This window comes from Gopherus flavomarginatus, chromosome 1, assembly GCF_025201925.1.
Source record: "Gopherus flavomarginatus isolate rGopFla2 chromosome 1, rGopFla2.mat.asm, whole genome shotgun sequence".
Taxonomy (NCBI): Eukaryota; Metazoa; Chordata; order Testudines; family Testudinidae; genus Gopherus; species Gopherus flavomarginatus.
In genome coordinates this window covers 295,543,644-295,564,712 of record NC_066617.1, presented here as the reverse complement: position 1 = coordinate 295,564,712, position 21,069 = coordinate 295,543,644, and the positions used below count along the sequence as shown (strand labels likewise).

The window sequence follows — 21,069 nt, the reverse complement described above, 5'->3', positions numbered from 1 at the left end:
TAGAAAGCTATTTATTCATTCACCATCAGTGGGAGGGGGGGGGGAATCAGCAGTCTCTGTCCTATGTATGCACAGATGTGTATGCTTAGTGGCATTGATAGTGTAAGAGAATGCAAGACTTGAAGAAAATTGAAAGGAACACAGTTCCCTTTATCAAAACTATTCAAGAAACACTAGGATACAATTCTGTGCAGGGCATTTCAATTCATCAGTTCATGGACTTTTGTAGTCAAACATCTTTCTTAAGGCAATCTACTCTTCCTACTTCCAAGGGGAACATTAGTATAGACATTCAAAGTCCTTTCCAGCTCTCCATTTGTATAATTCTATGATTACTGGATAAAACAGGTTCACATATTCTCTCTAATGAATAAGACATGGCTGCATCTGCATCTTATTCTAGTGAATACAGAAGGAAAATTAGAAGAATAAGTTACTGTAAATCATTAAGCTATATAATATTTGTTTCCCATTGTCACCTAAATACATTCACATTCAATTCCTAATTTTTTTTTCTAATTTATCAATTGAATGCTGGTTTGATATGAGTAAACCCCAAAGTCAACTAGAGCCCCCTATTCCTTAGCACAGCCTTTGTAACTATACAAGATTATTTCATTTAAATAACATTTCTACTTACTTTCCAGGGGGATCTCATTGTACAAAGCATTCTAAAGAATTAGTTATAAAATACAGTAATGTTGCAGTAAGAAGGCTACTACATTCAAAGGACCAAATTAATTCCTGTATTAAGACGTGAAACTCCTATTGAAATCCAAAGTTGTTCTTGCTAATTTAGCCAGAGTTAAATTTGAACCATATATGTTCCCCTTCATTATAAATTTATATATTATATTTACCATTAAAGAGTTTACAAACAGATTACAGATTTTAAAAAAATATATCAGGATCATCACTTGTTTTGGTATCCTTGAACCCCTTCATACAATGGATTAGCACTATCCTTCCCCTCTACTGACTATTGTCAGAGACAGGATACTGAACTAGATAGAACATGTGTTAGGCAAACCCATAGCCAGATCAGGGCTCTTCACTCAGCTGCTTCACCCCTCCGACAGAGCCTGCAATGACTCATCACTCAGGCATGCAGCAGCAACTCAGCTGCAGTGACTCAGCCTGTAAGCAGAGCCTGCAATGCCTCAGCCTTCAGACATGCTGCAGCAGCCTATCCATGGGCAGGGACTGGGTCAGATGACCTCCACGCACAGGTATTTTACTGACCCTGCCAGAGCTACAAGTTAGTCTGTGCAACAGCATTACTTGGCCATGAGTCCTCCTGCTACCTCACATTGTGACAGACCAGCCTGCTTTTGGTCTGGTTCCTGTTCCTGCTCCAAGCCTTGCCTGGACCTTTTTCCAGCCCTCTTAGCCTTGTCCATGCCCCATCCTGACCAGTTTCAGCCCTGCACCCACCTCCTGATGCCCAGAGCCTTGAACTGACTTCAATCCATCTTCAGCCTTTGGCCTGCTAACTGACTCTGACTATGATCCAGATTTGATTTGTCCACAGATTCTGACCCCAGTTCTAACACATGGCCTGTCCCTGGATTCCAGGACTGGACACCTAAATCCCAGAGTGTGAAATCTTGGGTCTGATCTAGTACGGCAATGTTTATGTTCCAACTGAATCCAAAGACAATTCCTATAGGCTTCAACAGGTCCTACATCTATCTCTGCTCGCATCTAAAATGTTTCAGCATTACTGAAAATGAAGAAAAACTTAGTTGTAAGGTCAAGAAAGGGCCAATACTACAGAAAAGGAGGCTAAAGATAGCATTCTGCACACTGCTCAAATTGAACTGCAAGAGGATTGTAAATCATCATTAGTTTTAACTGGATAACTGAACCAGAAGTTTCAGAGTGGTAGCCGTATTAGTCTGTATCAGCAAAAACAACGAAGAGTCCTTGTGGCACCTTAGAGACTAACAAATTTATGAAATCTTAAGCCCAAATAAATTTGTTAGTCTCTAAGTTGCCACAAGGACTCCTCGTTGTTTTTGCTGAACCAGAAGTAGTTTGATTGGAATGTGTTCTTTGCCCTAGGAGCCTTGTACAAACTAATTTTGTTTATCTACTAGTGTCAACTCCTAAATCCAAGAAGAGGCCCACTAAAACCACTGTGTGATACACAATGTAACATAAGAAGTCCATGAGTTGGATGCAGGATCTTGGCCTTACAAAGAAAAAAAATCCCCATAGATCAGAGTTCCCCTGTTGCTTGAAAAATGAGGCCTCATTTCTTGTACCTACTGCAAATAGATATTCACTCTGAGATTCCCCCAGTTATTGGCATCTGTCACTTAATTCTATAATTTGGCTCAAATAAAAAATTCAGCCCAGGTATAAAAGGGGAAGCTTGTTTTCCTTAGATCAGAGTTCTGTTACATCAGAGATTAAATCTAGTCCACTTGCAGTTTCAATGAACCACTGAACTACAGCAAACCTGCATGAAAGGACATGAACTCATTGAATGTTTGTGTTTCCTATTGGTCCAACACAACATTCACTTTGAGATTAGATTACTTTAAACACAAACCTTTTTGAACATTGGGATTGACATACTACAGAAATTAGATAAGTGCACAATTTGGCAAGAACATTTTAAACCATACTTGTAGGGATTCACAATGATTCTAGATAGACAAATTATTATGGCAATGTCATCTTTTTATTCAGAGATAGATGGCCAGCTATAAAAAGTCCACAATGCTGCTTACAGGCAGTTGTCTGTGAAATAAAGACAATAAAGCCACAGGTAAATGGAGTAAAGGATGTATCTAAGGAAGTGCAGGTGGCCAGACTGTGTTTTCCTATCAGGTACAGAAACAGCAGATGTAGGATTAGAGCAAATACATACTGCTTTATATTATAGGGAAATCAATTTAACTTTTTATTCCATGGTGTTCAATGGATTCTTACTTTTGGAGATTGCCTTGCAATATTCTGAAAAGTCACTGTGCTCTTATACCTTTCGCAAAAGTGCTAACAAATACTCATTTATAAAGGTAACGGAAATTATTATCTAACAATACACATGTAACATGCAGATTATTTCCATATGATACATCTAAGATTTCCATTTAAATACAATCAAAATATTTCTGGTATTTTCCTTAGCGACAAGTATTATCTTATAACAAGTTAAACATTATGATGCTTTTAGGAGCCATGTTTTCCCATTATGTATGATTTTTCCCCATAAGTAATACAGTAAAACACATAGATTAAAAATTGCAAGCAATATAATATAAATCTACTGATTTGAAGACTGAGTAATTGGTATTCTAGAGAAAAAAAACTGTAAATTACAGCAATACTTTACTAATGCATTTGCATAATACATATAATTTGAATTAAACTTGCAGTTCTAATGAAACTATAATTTAGTTTACTTTGTAATGAAAACTCTACTTATTTTAGATAATAAAATAATGTGTGATGATTCCATTATAAAAGAGAATATCTTACAACATTTATATAATTTATTCCATTACAAATGGTTGTTGCTGAAAAAATTATTTAATAAAAACATTATAGCTTATATCTGTACATATTTTTCATGCTTTCTGCACTGAGCAAGTTCTATTTTAAGAATATATATTACATAGTAAGATTTTAATTAATTTTGCTCCAGACATTGCTTGTTCATAGCAATATTAACACACTTCACTATCATTAAAGGTTTGTAGTTCGGCAGTTTAGTTTCCTACCCATCTTCCTAGCACTACTAGCTGGACAGCTCCCTTTATTTAAGCCATGCCCTTATCAGTTCTGTACAGAACTTGATGCTCTGCTGGTAACCTTGTAATTCCACCTTGCAATTTTTTTAGAACTCTATTTACTTATACATCAGTGAACATGGTACATTTTCACAGTATCTCATGATCCTAGTATCTGTCTATACAGGAAATTCACAGAGAAGATAATTTAATGATGACTTTTTTATTATAACCCAGCACTACAGTTATTTAAAATAAAACAATACATTTAAGAAAAAAATATATATTTAAACACATGTATAACTTTGTTCACATGAATAGTCTAAAAGTTATGCAAATGTTGGCTTGAAGAACTGGAGTTATTTAGCCTCAGTCCTTCATTCCTTACATACTGAAAGTTGTCTACAAAGTCAATTGGAGTTTTAAGCATTTGAGGAAATAAGCATTATCCCTATTTTAGAAAATGGGGGGAGAAACAAAGAACTTGATGCTGTGAGATGCTATGTGCCTCCTATGAGTCAAAGACAGCTGAGCATGCAGAGTACCTGGAAGGATTAAGCCCAAAGAGGTCAAGTGACTTACTGAACATCACACAGTGCACAAAGTAAAAATGCGGATTACTTGGAGGGTGTGTAAAAGAGAAGTGATAATATGTTCATTTTAGTTAAATGAACATGGATCCATAATGAAAATAGGAGAACCTGACACTTTTTCTGATGTGTCTTTCAAGTAATTTTGGTATTTTTATCTCTAGGTATTTAAATTTGGTAGGTGCCTAATGTAGCTTAAAATCTTTTGGTAGGATCTGATTTGCAAATACTACAATGAAGTTGCCACAGCTTCATTTAAGTTAAGGAAGATGGGATAGCTTCCAGAAAATACAAAGTAGATCCTGAATCTGAGGTACAGCATTTTGGTTAGGGGTTAAATATATTTAACAAGTCAAAGAATGAAATTTTATGTTCCTGGATTCCAACTTGACTCTTGCAAGTTTTCTTTATTAAAATTTTTAAAAATACTAAAAAGGGTACCTATTAATATGCTTTAGAAACCATCGGTATAACATGACAAATTATACATTAAAAGCTCAGTAATGCAATTCAGTATAATCTATCTCCTGCAAACCAGGCTCCAATCATAGAATCATAGGACCGGAAAGGACCTCAAAGGTCATCAAGTCCAGTCCCCCTCACTCATGGGAAGACTAAGTACTACCTTGACCATCCCTGACAGGTGTTTATCTAACCTTCTCTTAAAAATATCCAATGTTGGAGATTCCATAACCTCCTTAGGCAATTTATTCCAGTGCTTAAACACCCTAACAGTTAGGAAGATTTTCCTAATGTCCAACCTAAACCTTCCTTGATGCAATTTAAGCACAGTGCTTCTTGTCCTATCCTCAGAGGTTAAGAAGAACATTTTTTCTCCCTCCTCCTTGTAACAATCTTTTATGTACTTGAAAACTGTTATCATGTCCTCTCCCAATCTTCTCTTTTCCAGACTAAACAAACTCAGTTTTTTCAATCTTCCTGTATAACTCATGTTTTCTAGACCTTTAATCATTTTTGTTGGTTTTCTCTGGACTTTCTCCAATTTGTCCACCTTTCCTGAAATGTGATACCCAGAACTGGACACAAAATTCCAATTAAGGCCTAATCAGTGTGGAGTAGAACAGAAGAATTACTTCTCGTAACTTGCTTACAATAATCCAGCTAACACATTCCAGAATGATGTTTGCTTTTTTTTTTTTGCAATAGTGTTACACGGTTGACCCATATTTAGCTTGTGGTCCACTATGACACCCAGATCTCTTTCTGTAGTACTCCTTTCTAGCCAGTCATTTCCCATTTTCTATGTGTGCAACTGATTGTTCCTTCCTAAGTGGAGTACTTTTTATTTGTCTTTATTGAATTTCATCCTATTTACTGCAGACCATTTCTCCAGTTTGAATTATAATCCTATTCTCCAAAACACTTGCAACCCCTCTCATCTTGCAATGGTTCGCAAACTTTATAAGCATGCTCTCTATGTCATTATCTAAATCATTGATGAAGATATTGACGAGAACAGAACCCAGAACTGATCCCTGTGGGATGCCACTCGTTATGCCCTTCCAGAATGACTGTGAACCACTGATAACTACTCTCTGGGAACAATTTTCCAACTGGTTATGCACCGATCTTATAGTAAGTCCATCTAGGTTGCATTTCCCTATGAGACAGTCTCAAAAGTTTTACTAAAGTCAAGATATATCACATATACCGCTTCCCCCCATACACAAGGCTTCTTACCCTCTCAAAGAAAACTATCAGGTTGATTTGACATGACTTACTCTTGACAAATCCATGCTGACTGTTACTTATCACCTTATTATCTTCTAGATGTTTGCAAACTGATTGCTTAATTATTTGCTCCATTATCTTTCTGAGTACAGAAGTTAAGCTGACTGGTCTGTAATTCCCTGGGTTGTTCTTATTTCCCTTTTTATAGATTGGAATTATATTTTCCCTTTTCCAGTCTTCTGAAATCTCTCCCATCTCCCATGACTTTTTCAAAAATATTCACTAATGGCTCAGATATCTCCCCAGTCAGCTCCTTGAGTATTATAGAATGCATTTCATCAGGCCCTGGTGACTTGAGGACATCTAACTTGTCTAAGTAATTTTTAACTTGTTCTTTCCCTATTTTAGCCTCTGATCCTACCTCATTTTCACTGGCAGTCACTCTGTTAGATGTCATCATTACCAACCTTCTCTGTGAAAACTGAAACAATGAAATCATTAAGCACCTCCTCCATTTCCACATTTTCTGTTATTGTTTCCCACTCCCATTCTTCAAACAATTCCCCACTCTTATATTTCCCCTCCATTTTCAAATGGCTCAATAAATCAAACAAACAAACAAACCTTGAAGCATCCCTGAAGGTCAACAGATTCAGGCTATTTTACACCGGGTATAGTAAGGCAGAGTTGCCTCCCACTGGACCTGAGAGGGAGGGACCATTACATGCCTTCTGCTGGGCAGAGCTAAACATGCCCTTCCTCCCATACCAGAAACACAGGAGCGAACAGAAAGTATAAAGGGAAGGACCTTTAGCTCAGTTTTTCCTGGGCCAGGGAAGGAGGGGGATGTCTGGATCCTCTGTGGGATCCCAGACCAATTGCTGAGCCATGCAGTGCCCTGCCAATGGAGGAGGCTGAGGGCAGGGAGGATTTGCTAGAGTTGACATTGGCCAATTATGGAGCAACGAGAGACATCTCGCTGCCAGCAGAGCAACACTGGTGGAGTGCATTAGAATGTAGCCCATGGGAACCAGACATTGATCCAGTTGTGCTGCCAGGAAAAGAGGCCGCATGTTTTGGTTGTTTCCCAGCTGACCCAGTGGTAGGACTACCTGACACTGTTAGGGCCCTAGGCTGGGTCTCCCTACCCCATCACAACCCATCCTCACACCTGGGACCGGTGATTGACCCAAAGCCTAAAGCTGTGGCCACAGACTGTTGCTTTGACCCGCCTAGAGGACCAGAACCCACAGACTGTTTTTTTTACTGTCTGCTCCAGGCTAAAGGCTGTGGCTATAGACTGTTTGTGGTACTGTCCCAGTCAGAGGGGCAGAAACCCGACTGTTGGAGTCAGCCATGAAGAAATGGAGTGACCTCCCTACACACTCGAGAGGGAGGGACCATTACACCAAGAAAGATAAAGAACTTTCATCCTGGGGGACATTCACAGAGAACACTCTGTCACTAGCCCCTTCTGATTTACACCAAAGGTGTTCCCTCTTGCATGTCTCTGCTGATCCCAGTTCTGGCAGTGTGGCACAAGGTGAAGCAGTCTCTTACAGGCTAGACTCACTCTCTGTACAATACATGGGGAGAGACAGATGCCTAAGAATGGGATCCACAAAAGACAGAATGCTAAGCAAGGAGTCAATAGGAAATGCTGAGGACAGTGAAGTGGACTAAGTCCCACCCCTGTTATGGAATTAGGTGCCTATCTCTCCTTGGGCTTCTGAGCTGTGAACCCTCTCCTGGAGTTAGATGCCTAAGTCATTTTGTTTTTTTGCAAGAAATGGTACTGTAATCTCTTCCACCCCATATCTTTTAGCCCAGTAGTTAAGAGACTCACCAAGGATGTTGGAGTAGGGCTTTGAAATGGAATATCCCACCTCTAAGGAGAAGTGTCATAACCACTTGACCATGGGCTATTTTGATAAGGGTGCTCTCAGTGTCTCCTGTTGAAGCTATTCCAACATGTATCAATAATTAAATAAATAAACCTGAATGGAAATAGTGAGAATGAGTCTATAGTCCCATGGTTAGGGCACTCACCTGAGAGGTGGGAGACCAAATCCAAATTTCTTCTCCACATCAGACTTTAAGTGCCTACAGGGTTAGGTGGGAATTGAGCTGGGATTTGCGGCATCTCGGTAGTGCCTAAATGTTGGATGTCAGTATCTAATTGCCACTTTAGGTGCCTAAGCCCTTTTGTGGATCTAGACTCAGATAGCTAGATAGATGAGGATAATCAAAAAACAATGCAAAAGTTCAATGATTAATTCACATATTAAAGATGATAAAGCACAGCTTTGCTTTGTTCTCCTCACAAGCTTAAAGAGCTCTGATTGTACATTTATCAATATTGTAACAGGTAGATTTTGATCAAAGAGACTAACCCATGTACAAAATTGGGGACCAATACTGAAAAATTCTAAAGTTGAAAATAAATCTCCTAAAGAAGCCATTTGACTGTATCTACTGAGTCAAGATTTAGAATGAGTTCATGAGGTTTTTTTGACACTGCAGGAAGTAAATAAGGTATTATTCTGCTTATATTGTTGCTGGCTGTCCAATGCTGTAGAAAGCGAGACTGATATGTATGAACTGAGAGAAGGAACAGTTCATTTGAGTACCCCCCAGCAATGACTTTTGTGAAAGAATTTTTTGTACCCTCAAAAGAAGATGATAGAGAATTGTTGGTTTGAAGTAACTGGACATTTTGTGTAAGGTATGAGAAAAATTCTTATTTTTTAGAAATAAGTGTCCTGATTTTCAAAAGTGCTGAGCACTCAGCAGCCCCAAGTGATTTAACTGCCCAAAAGACCATGCCCTTGTCAGAGTCGTAGAGAGTGCAGTTCCCATGAATGAGTTGTTATTATCAAAAACAGTGTTACTAGGAAGCTGAAAATCTGTCGAGATACCAAAAAGGGCTTGATGTTTAAGATGAAAGCATCTCTTTATCAAGCACAGGATGCAGTAACTGATAGCAGTCCCCCTTTTGGATAGATGTGGCTATCAATCTCGGTGTCTGTGATAAACACACATTCACTCACTTTTGGGGAGGTTCAGTTTTCAAGTGTTATAACATTATTTTGTTTTATTACTTTAATTGAAAAGAGCAGCCAGTGATTAATAAGGGGATGCATTTATCTCAATCACTGATCTTTTATTTATAAATACAGATTTTCAGGCACCTATTAACACTGCTTACAATTTTTAGTGTGCAATAAAGAGATAAAGATCAAATAATTTCATTAGACTCTAAATCACTGTAAAACTGGCAAACGGATTACAGTAATATAACAAGGGCATATAATTGCTTACACCTGTTTAAAACTGGTGGCAATGCTATACTGTCAGCACAGACGGTGAGCTCACTTTTTTCTGTTCTGATAAGTTTCTTCAAAAACTGCTATCAGCCCATAATCATCCTTGATTTACTGTAACCCTCAAAGTAAAGATTTGGTCTCAGACAACAGCAATTAAATCTGAAATTAATGTAATTTTTGGTACCACATATACAGATATAATTATGGAAATTCCATTGTCTATTTTTGACAAATAGAGTTAGTAAACTTAATTACTGCCTCTCTACAAACTGGAAACCTAACATGGGCATCCCACAGAAGAAATTTCTTTATGTTTATGAATGTAGATGTAAGGACACCAGCATGGTGGAAATCTGATAAAATATTGATGGCCTTTTTGCAGTCTCTTCTAGAAAGCTCACACTTCAGACTTTGCCCCAGCTCCTGTACTCAATAGCCCTTAACATATCAGTTTAAAGAATCAAGTTCATGGGAACTTTGAAGTTAAACTGACTCAGACAATGAATGACCATTTGCCAGCATCTAACATATAATATCTAATTTTCTGAAATGGACCTAAGATGTACAGTTAGAATCCTGATTTATATACAAATTTCCACAAAGTTTGAGTGGGTTTAGAACCAAAGATTGGACCCTGTGTATGGAGGTGTGCCTAAGCCTCAAAGTTCAGATCCAGAGCTAAACTTAGCTAAAGTTTGAGAGGGTTTGGATCTGCCTTTCCACTCTTAGCTGATCTCTAATACAAGAGTTTTATAGTCAGAGATAGTAGTATCTGCTATATTTATGTTTGCCTGACACGTCCCACTTCTTTGACAAACTTTCACTGTTCAGCTGCAATTTTCCATATCATAGACTCATATAAGATTAGGGTTGGAAGAGACCTCAGGAGGTCATCTAGTCCAACACCCTACTCAAAGCAGGACCAACACCAACTAAATCATCCCAGCTAGGGCTTTGTCAAGCCTGGCATTAAAAACCTCATGTATTTTCCTCAGGCTGAATTTTTCTAAAAAGCTTCAGCTAAAATGTTTGAGTGGTTTCAGGTAAAAATATAAGAGGAAAAAATGTTTTACCCATCTCAAAAAAATGTTATTACAAAAGTTTTATTGACCAGCTGTCTAGCAGCCCCAGCCTTTGGTGTGAGGACTAGAAATGTGGTGCAGGGTTGCCTTTTTTGTCTGAATATGCCTTCTGTTGTTTGTGAGACAAAATGCACAATTTTGCTAAGTTATAAGCTGCTGAAGATTTTCAGTTTGCACACACTAGGTTGCAATTAACTTTTGGAATATAAGAGAAGGGCCAGGAAGACAACTTTATCCTGCAGCTAGGAAGTAACTGGGAAGTGTGATTACATTCATGAAAATAGGATCACCACTAGCCCTGGCTGAAACATTGCAGAAGACATTTAGGGTGAGAAACTTATTTAGGCTGGAGGTTGGCCTGTTAAATTTAGTCTCTAGGGATCATGTTATGATTTTGTTTTATATGCAACCCTTCTGTTTTCATCATCCTTGCTCATAATCTCTTAAATCTTGATCTTTGGTAATAAACTTGCGATTGTTTTCCCTATAAATATATCTCAGTGTGGTGATATTGCACAGGGGGCTGATCCTGAGTTGAGTCATTCAAGCTGGTGTGTACAGCTAATGTGGTATTTCTGTCGCCTATTCAGTAGAGAAGGGGCTGAACTACAGGGGTACTCTTCAAAGAGGCTTAAAAAGTAGGGTACATCAATTTTTAACCTTCAAGACAAAGTAAAGGCTGACATAGCTCAGAGAAGATTGTTTGGGAGCGAGGCTACCAGGCTGAAGTGGAGGTGTCAAGTAGCTGACAGCCAGTTAAGCACAAGCAAGTCTCTCTCATGCTTGTGGCAGGGGGGTGTAATAACCTTAGTCCCAGATTTGGACCTTAGCGTCCAAAATATGGGGGTTAGCATGAAAACCTCCAAGCTTAGTTACCAGCTTGGACCTGGTACCTGCTGCCACCACCCAAAAAATTAGAGTGTTTTGGGGCACTCTGGTCCCCCTGAAAAACCTTCCCTGGGGACCCCAAGACCCAAATCCCTTGAGTCTCACAACAAAGGGAAATAATCCTTTTTCCCTTCCCCCCTCCAGGTGCTCCTGGAGAGATACACAGACACAAGCTCTGTGAACCCAAACAGAGTGAATCTCCCTCTCTGTTCCCAATCCTGGAAACAAAAAGTACTTTCCTATTCCCCCAGAGGGAATGCAAGGTCAGGCTAGCAATCCAACACACAAATCTCCCCTTGATTTCTTCCTCCCACCAATTCCCTGGTGAGTACAGACTCAATTTCCCTGAAGTAAAGAAAAACTCCAACAGGTCTTAAAAGAAAGCTTTATATAAAAAGAAAGAAAAATAAGTACAAATGTTCTCTCTGTATTGAGATAATACAACACAGGGTCAATTGCTTAAAAGAATATTGAATAAACAGCCTTATTCCAAAAGAATACAAATCAAAGCACTCCAGCACTTATATTCATGCAAATACCAAAGAAAAGAAACCATAGAACTTACTATCTGATCTCTTTGTCCTTACACTTAGAAACAGAAAATAAGAAAGTAGAGCTATTTCTCCAAAGCTCAGAGAAAGCAGGCAGGCAGGCAGACAACAAAGACAAAGACACTCAATTCCCTCCACCCAAAGTTGAAAAAATCCGGTTTCCTGATTGGTCCTCTGGTCAGGTGCTTCAGGTGAAAGAGACATTAACCCTTAGCTATCTGTTTATGACACGCCCCCCAAATTGCAGACAGTGGGGAAGCTCACTGGCGGCGATTTCCTTCTAGAACTTGAAAATAAACAGATTAATACAACACATACACCTTTACATATACTCCTAAGTATATAACTAACAGACTTCTACATTTTAAGAACACTTTTTAACTACTGAATTCTGGGAAACTCTCACGGGAGAGTGCATCAGCAACTTTATTAGAAGCTCCTGTGATGTGTTGAATTTCAAAATCAAAATCTTGGAGAGCTAAACTCCAACGAAGAAGTTTCTTGTTGTTCCCCTTGGCAGTATGAAGCCACTTTAGTGCAGCATGGTCAGTTTGTAGTTGGAACCGCCGTCCCCAAACATATGGGCGTAGCTTTTCCAGGGCGTACACAATGGCATAGCATTCCTTTTCACTGACTGACCAGTGACTTTCCCTCTCAGACAGTTTCTTGCTGAGAAACACGACAGGATGGAAGTTGTGATCTGTTGCTTCCTGCATGAGCACCGCTCCTATACCACGCTCAGATGCATCTGTGGTTACTAGGAATGGCTTGTCAAAGTCCGGGGCCCTGAGCACAGGGTCAGACATGAGCGTTGCCTTAAGTTGGGTAAAGGCCTTTTGACACTCATCAGTCCACTTAACGGCATTTGGCTGGGTCTTTTTGGTCAGGTCGGTCAATGGGGCAGCGATTTGGCTGTAGTGGGGTACAAATTGCCTGTAGTATCCGGCCAAGCCTAAGAAGGATTGGACCTGCTTCTTGGACCGTGGGACAGGCCACTTTTGGATAGCATCCACCTTGGCCTGTAGGGGGTTTATGGTTCCTCGACCCACCTGGTGCCCCAGGTAAGTCACTCTGTTTTGGCCTATTTGACACTTTTTGGCCTTAACAGTTAGTCCTGCCTGCCTGATGCGCTCAAAGACCTTTTCCAGGTGTAGTAGGTGTTCGGGCCAGGAGTCTGAAAAAATGGCCACATCATCGAGGTAGGCAACTGCAAATTCTCCCAGTCCAGCTAGTAGACCATATACCAGCCTCTGGAAGGTGGCGGGTGCATTTCGAAGGCCGAAAGGAAGGACATTGAATTCATACACCCCCGCATGGGTGACGAATGCTGACCTCTCCTTGGCAGGTTCATCTAGCGGTACTTGCCAGTACCCCTTGGTTAAGTCTATTGTAGAGATGAACTGGGCACGTCCCAACTTTTCCAATAGCTCATCGGTACGTGGCATTGGATAGTTGTCCGGACGAGTTACAGCATTTAGCTTACGGTAGTCCACGCAAAAGCGTATTTCCCCATCTGGTTTGGGTACCAGAACCACTGGAGATGCCCATGCACTGGTAGATGAGCGGATTATACCCATCTGTAGCATGTTCTGGGTCTCCCGTTCTATAGCAGCTTGGGCATGAGGAGACACTCGGTAGGGTGGGGTTCTGATTGGGTGAGCATTACCTGTATCAATGGAGTGGTATGCCCGTTCAGTCCGTCCTGGGGTGGCTGAGAACAATGGGGCGAAGCTAGTGCACAGCTCCTTGATTTGTTGCCGCTGCAGACGTTCCAGGGTGGTTGAGAGGTTCACCTCTTCCACGCCACCGTCTTTTTTCCCGTCGTAGTAGACACCGTCAGGCCACTCAGCATCATCTCCCTGGACTGTAAACTGACAAACCTGTAAGTCTCTGGAATAGAAAGGCTTGAGAGAATTAACATGGTACATTTTAGGCTTTAGTGAGGAATTGGGAAATGCTATGAGGTAGTTTACAGCTCCCAGGCGCTCTTGGACCGTGAATGGCCCTTCCCATGATGCTTCCATCTTATGGGCCTGTTGCGCCTTCAAGACCATAACCTGGTCTCCTACCTTGAAGGACCGATCTCTGGCATGTCTGTCATACCAGGCCTTTTGCTCTTCCTGAGCATCCTTTAGATTCTCTCTAGCAAGGGCTAAAGAGTGTCGGAGGGTGCTTTGTAGGTTGCTTACAAAGTCCAGAATGTTAGTTCCTGGAGAAGGCGTAAACCCCTCCCATTGCTGCTTCACCAACTGTAATGGCCCCTTAACCTCGTGACCATACACAAGTTCAAATGGTGAAAACCCTAAACTGGGATGTGGTACAGCCCTGTAGGCAAACAGCAACTGCTGCAACACTAGGTCCCAATTATTGGAGAATTCGTTGATGAATTTTCGTATCATGGCCCCCAAAGTTCCATTGAACCTTTCCACCAGGCCATTGGTTTGATGGTGGTACGGGGTGGCAACCAAGTGATTCACCCCATGAGTTTCCCACAGTTTTTCCATGGTCCCTGCCAGGAAATTAGACCCTGAATCTGTAAGGATGTCAGAGGGCCAACCTACCCTGGCAAAGATGTCTGTTAGGGCCAGGCACACAGTGTTAGCCCTGGTGTTGCCTAGAGCGACTGCTTCTGGCCATCGGGTAGCAAAGTCCACTAAAGTCAGTACGTACTGCTTTCCTCTGGGCGTCTTTTTTGGGAAAGGGCCCAGAATATCCACAGCTACTCGCTGAAATGGGACCTCAATTATGGGGAGTGGCTGGAGAGGGGCCTTGACCTGGTCTTGAGGCTTACCCACTCTTTGGCATACCTCACAAGACCGGACATACTTGGCAACGTCCTTGCCCATCCCCTCCCAGTGGAAGGACTTCCCCAACCGGTCCTTGGTTCTGTTCACCCCAGCATGGCCACTGGGATGATCATGGGCTAAGCTTAAGAGCTTCTCCCGGTACTTAGTTGGAACCACCAACTGTTTTTGCGGCTGCCATTCTTCCCGGTGTCCACCAGAAAGAATTTCCTTGTATAAAAGTCCTTGGTCTATAACAAACCGGGATCGATTAGAAGAGCTGAGAGGCGGTGGGGTGCTCCGTGCCGCCGCCCAAGCTTTCTGAAGGCTGTCATCTGCTTCCTGCTCAGTCTGGAACTGTTCCCTTGAGGCTGGGGTCACCAGTTCTTCCTCAGACTGTGGACTTGGGCTTGGTCCCTCTGGAAGCGATGTAGGTGATGGGGTTGTTTCCGTTGCTGGTGAACCGCTCTCCGCTGGTGCACCTGAGGGTATTTCAGGCTCTGGCTGAGCCTTTTGGGTATGGCTGTCTGTTGCTTCTGCCAGTTTTGGCTCGCTGGCGCCCTCTGGCGTTGAGTTTGAAGATGTAGTTGCACTTGCTGGTGCTGGTTGCTGTTCCAGTTCCGGGCCTGGGACTGGAGATGCTGTGGCTGTTTCAGTGGTAGGCATGGAATCCGGGTCCTCTACCTCTGTCTGGGTCTCTGGTAACACAGACGGGGCCTCTGTGGACGGTTCAGGAACAGGAATGGGTCTGGAAGCTTGCCTGGTTTGGCTACGTGTAACCATTCCCACTCTCTTGGCCCGCCTCACCTGGTGGGCCAAGTCTTCCCCCAGTAGCATGGGGATAGGATAATTGTCATAGACTGCAAAAGTCCACATTCCTGACCAGCCTTTGTACTGGACAGGCAGTTGAGCTGTAGGCAAGTCTACAGCTTGTGACATGAAGGGGTAAATTGTAACTTTGGCCTTTGGGTTGATGAATTTGGGGTCAACGAAGGATTGGTGGATAGCTGACACTTGTGCCCCCGTGTCTCTCCACGCAGTAACCTTCTTTCCGCCCACTCTCAAATTTTCCCTTCGCTCCAAGGGTATTTGAGAGGCATCCGGGCCTGGGGATCTTTGGTGTGATGGTGGTGTAATGAATTGCACTTGCATGGTGTTCTTGGGACACTTGGCCTTGATATGTCCCAGTTCATTACACTTAAAGCATCTTCCATCTGATGGGTCACTGGGCCGAGGTGAGTTACTGGAGACTGGTGAGGTTGAAGGGTAGGATATCTGTGGCTTTACTTGGGTGGTATGTGGGGTCTTTGGCTGTCCTCGGTTGTAGGGTTTATGGTCTGTGTGCCCCCTGGGGTAATCGTTCCCCTTGACAGTAGCTTTCTTGCTTTCTGCCAGTTCCATCCATTTGGCTCCAATCTCCCCCGCCTCAGCGATATTCTTGGGGTTTCCATCTTGTATGTACCGCGTGATGTCTTCAGGAACACCATCCAAGAACTGCTCCATTTGTATGAGGAGGTTCAGTTCTTCCAAGGTTTGAATGTTGTTTCCTGTTAGCCAGGCCTCATAGTTTTTTGCAATGTAGTAGGCGTGTTTGGGAAATGACACCTCTGGTTTCCACTTTTGGGTTCTGAAGCGCCGACGGGCATGATCTGGGGTTATCCCCATCCTGTATCTGGCCTTGGTTAGAAAAAGTTTATAGTCATTCATTTGGTGCTTAGGCATTTCAGCTGCCACCTCTGCTAAAGGTCCACTGAGCTGTGACCTCAATTCTACCATGTACTGGTCTTCGGGAATGCTGTACCCAAGACAGGCTCTTTCAAAATTTTCCAAGAAGGCCTCGGTGTCATCACCTGCCTTGTAGGTGGGAAATTTCCTGTGCTGTGGAGCAATATTTGGCGCCGGGTTGTTAGGGTTGGCTGGCACAGGCAGCCCAGCTTTTGCCAACTCCAGTTCATGTTTTCTCTGTTTTTCCTTCTCTTCATTCTCTTTTTGATGCTTTTCCATTTCTCGGCGGTGGGCCAACTCTTCTTCTTCTTGTTTCCTTCGGTGGGCGAACTCTTCTTCCTCTAGTTTTCTTTTGTGTGCTGCCTGTTTGATTTGTTCTTCTCTTTCTTTCATCTCCATCTCTTTTTGTTTTATTTCCAGTTGTCGCCTGTGTTCAGCTTCTTTGATTTGTTCTTCGGCGTCAATTTTTGCCTTAGAAGTCATGGTTCCTGTTTTCTTGTGTTGGGGTGCCCTCCGGTGTTTATCTTCTGAACTGCAGGTTCTCTGTTGCCTCCTGAAGTCTGCCTAGCAACAGTGCTTTTTTCCCTTTCTCTCTCTAGCTAATGTTCAATGAAGGGAAACCAGAAAAACCACTTTATTTGCATGCATATAAGTGCCGGTACTTGCCTCCTAATGGGAGGGCTATTGCATGACAAAAGACCCTTAACATGCAAGCCACAAACTGCGAGAGAGAGCAGAAAAAAAATTCTCTCTGGTTCCCTTTTAAAACCAACTGCTTCTCTCTGCTAAAAAGCCCTTAGCAGAGAAAAGAAAAATATAATATTTCTACTGGCTTCTGGGTTCTGTCTATCTCCCACCAGCTGCCACTCATGTAATAACCTTAGTCCCAGATTTGGACCTTAGCGTCCAAAATATGGGGGTTAGCATGAAAACCTCCAAGCTTAGTTACCAGCTTGGACCTGGTACCTGCTGCCACCACCCAAAAAATTAGAGTGTTTTGGGGCACTCTGGTCCCCCTGAAAAACCTTCCCTGGGGACCCCAAGACCCAAATCCCTTGAGTCTCACAACAAAGGGAAATAATCCTTTTTCCCTTCCCCCCTCCAGGTGCTCCTGGAGAGATACACAGACACAAGCTCTGTGAACCCAAACAGAGTGAATCTCCCTCTCTGTTCCCAATCCTGGAAACAAAAAGTACTTTCCTATTCCCCCAGAGGGAATGCAAGGTCAGGCTAGCAATCCAACACACAAATCTCCCCTTGATTTCTTCCTCCCACCAATTCCCTGGTGAGTACAGACTCAATTTCCCTGAAGTAAAGAAAAACTCCAACAGGTCTTAAAAGAAAGCTTTATATAAAAAGAAAGAAAAATAAGTACAAATGTTCTCTCTGTATTGAGATAATACAACACAGGGTCAATTGCTTAAAAGAATATTGAATAAACAGCCTTATTCCAAAAGAATACAAATCAAAGCACTCCAGCACTTATATTCATGCAAATACCAAAGAAAAGAAACCATAGAACTTACTATCTGATCTCTTTGTCCTTACACTTAGAAACAGAAAATAAGAAAGTAGAGCTATTTCTCCAAAGCTCAGAGAAAGCAGGCAGGCAGGCAGACAACAAAGACAAAGACACTCAATTCCCTCCACCCAAAGTTGAAAAAATCCGGTTTCCTGATTGGTCCTCTGGTCAGGTGCTTCAGGTGAAAGAGACATTAACCCTTAGCTATCTGTTTATGACAGGGGGTAACAAGGTGACTCAAAGTCCTGGGTACCATGAGAACCATCACATAAAAGTGCTATATAATGCTAAGTATGCTGAAAAATCAGGCGTACGTGTCTCATACTGCATACCCAAAAGTAGTGGACACTTTTGACCATAATCTTTCTGTGTCTCACCTCCTCTTGTGTAAATTGGGGATAATATAATCCCTTGAATTTACATGAGTACTTTGAAAATAATTCATTAATATTTGTGAAGCACTCAAATATTACAATGATGAAAATGGGGGAAATAAAAGCCCATGATGAAATTAATAATGTATAGTCTGAAAAGATTTGTAACAGAGTGTAGTAAGTAGTGCCTGGGCTACACATTGAACAGTGAGGAAAAAACCCAAACCATTGAATAGCGGCTCATTCAGTCACCACCGTCCATGTTGTGGACTGAATGGGGCTGGTACAATGTGGGAAAAAAACAGTATGTGATCCCATAATTAACGGCTGTATGCATACTCATAAGGGAGCAAATTAAAGTTGCACAGACTACCTTAATTCTGGTATTTCCTGTCTGTTGAGTGCTTGACTTTGCAACCTTAGCATTCTTTTAATGTTGTGTTTGTGTGTGAGATACATATATACAATTTGACTTCACTCAGTAATAAAATACAGCAGCTGTTCAGAAAAGCACAGTTGTTCAGTAACATAGAGAAACACTACATAACAGATTGAAAGGCTAGAGCAGGAAGTGAACAAGACTGTATCCAATTCAAACTAAAACAGGATTTTTTAAAAAAGTATAAAGTAAATGGAATTTGACCAGGACATTAGAACACTCCTGTACTTCCAAAAAGTGCCATAGGTCCTGACCACATAAGGCCATTAAAGAACCTGTGTTTTAGGATTATCCAATACATGGTGCTTTTCTCAACAGAGATAGATAATACCATGTTAGATCACAACTGGCACATTAAGCAGAATGTTATTTATCGACTATCTAAAAAATGCCTTTTCCTGGACACTCCAAGTTCCCACCAAGCCAGATCCTATATAGCAGGGGTCGGCAACCTCTGGCATGTGGTTCACCAGGGTAAGCACCCTGGCGGGCCAGGCCAGTTTGTTTACCTGCCGTATTGGCAGGTTTGGCCGATCACGGCTCCCACTGGCGGCGGTTCACCGTCCAGGCCAACGGGGCTGATGGGAAGCCACGGCCAGCACATCCCTCGCCTGTGCCACTTCCCACCACCTCTACTGGCCTGGGACGGCAAACCGTGGCCAGCGGGAGCTGCCATTGGCCAAACCTGCCGACGCAGAAGGTAAATAAACTGGCCCAGCCCGGTGCGTGCCAGAGGTTGCCAACTCCTGCTATATAGGTTTTGGAAATTTGAGTTCACAGTCTAAGGTGCAGAATGATGATGGATAAAAAAATAAAATGACATTTAATATTCCAAACATGTATTAAATGAAGGCTTTTAAATTAATACTTATTAAGAAAAATACATAAGATATACCTCCAGTTAATTCATAGGAAACAAATAGCAATATCCTCCTTTCTGGGAAACATAATGAATACATTATAGTACCTGTGTATGCAAACTGAACAAGATCCCACAGCGCATTAGGGTCTATTCCTTCCATTTTGATCTCCTCTTGCTTGGCCTCACAAACATCACTTGTAAACATGGCAGCAAAGTAGTCAGAGACAGAACTGAGAACAAGCCTACAAAAAAGTGACATAGGTGTCAGTAAAATTACTGCATTTCCATTAGTTCTCTAAAATGATTACATTAAGAACACTCACAGATTTTTATTTATTAAAAATGTTAAGTAGTATCTGTATTTTATTAATATCTGTAGATGGAGAGATATAAAATGACAAGTGGGCTAACACTTCTCATTATAATTTGTTTTTGCATCACAATGTAACTCAAGCAGTGCATAAGCACAGAAGTACAAAAGCAGAATAGACAAATTGGTTTATAGTCTTAGTTGCTGAGGCCCTATCATGTCAGTATCAGAAATAATGTCACTTTTGTTAAGATAACCACCACTTGAGGTCAAAGCCAGATTATCAGAAAAATTGGTACCATGGATCAGAGGTGCTCTTAATACCTTCCAAAAGGCCAGACTGTGGTACCTTTACTCACAGCAAACAGTATCTGAACTCCACCCATAGCAATTTACATATCAGTGGGATAACTTACAGTGTAAGGCAGTGGTTCTCAAACTTGAGCTGCTGCTTGTTCAGGGAAAGCCCCTGGCAAGGCTGACTGGTTTGTTTACCCACTGAATCCACAGGTTCAGCAGATTGCAGCTCCCACTGGACGTGGTTCGCCACTCCAGGCCAATGGGGGGTGCAGAAAGGGCAGCCAGCACATCCCTCAGCCCTTGCCGCTTCCTGTAGATGCGGCAGGTAAACAAACAGTCCCGGCCCGGCAGGGGATTTCCCTGAACAAGCAGCAGCCCAAGTTTGAGAACCACTGGTGTAAGGTTCTATTAAACATGAGCAAAGACATCAAAATTTAGTGGAAACAAATTGTTTATTTAGGACACATTACCTATAGAAAATTAATTGCTTAACTGCCACCATCTATGGCTGGTTTGTCTAGGGACATAATTTGTATAAAACTAAGATACTGGGAAGAATATATATCAGGAATATCCTATTTCTTTAAGACTCAAACATCAGATCTTTAAACTTTCATTCAAATGTCATCTTACAATAATGTGACTTTGTCCTTTGTCAGGAATGGATATTTATAGAAAATAATAGGATCAGAAAATGTTTGGGGGAACCTAAACATAGAATGAGTCCTACACACCATAATAAACCACAACAATAGTCCTCATCTTATATGCTCAGAACAGTCAATGCACAAGTGCATAGCTGCTAAAGTGGGCAGGAACAGCCCTGGGAGATGCTCACTCCCCTTGCATGAGGATGTGTATTCAGTTCCAGTCATCATATCCAGA

General features: G+C 41.7%; 1 protein-coding gene across 2 annotated transcripts in view; it reads right to left on the bottom strand.

Moving 5' to 3' along the window:
- The window catches only part of KLHL1 (kelch like family member 1), a 476,546-nt gene that overhangs the window by 275,734 nt on the left and 179,743 nt on the right, over positions 1 to 21,069 (bottom strand). For both annotated transcript variants that reach the window (XM_050948454.1, XM_050948465.1), the window contains one exon: positions 19,680 to 19,816. In XM_050948454.1, the coding sequence (XP_050804411.1) occupies positions 19,680 to 19,816 (137 nt within the window). The remainder of the gene's footprint in view (positions 1 to 19,679; positions 19,817 to 21,069) is intronic.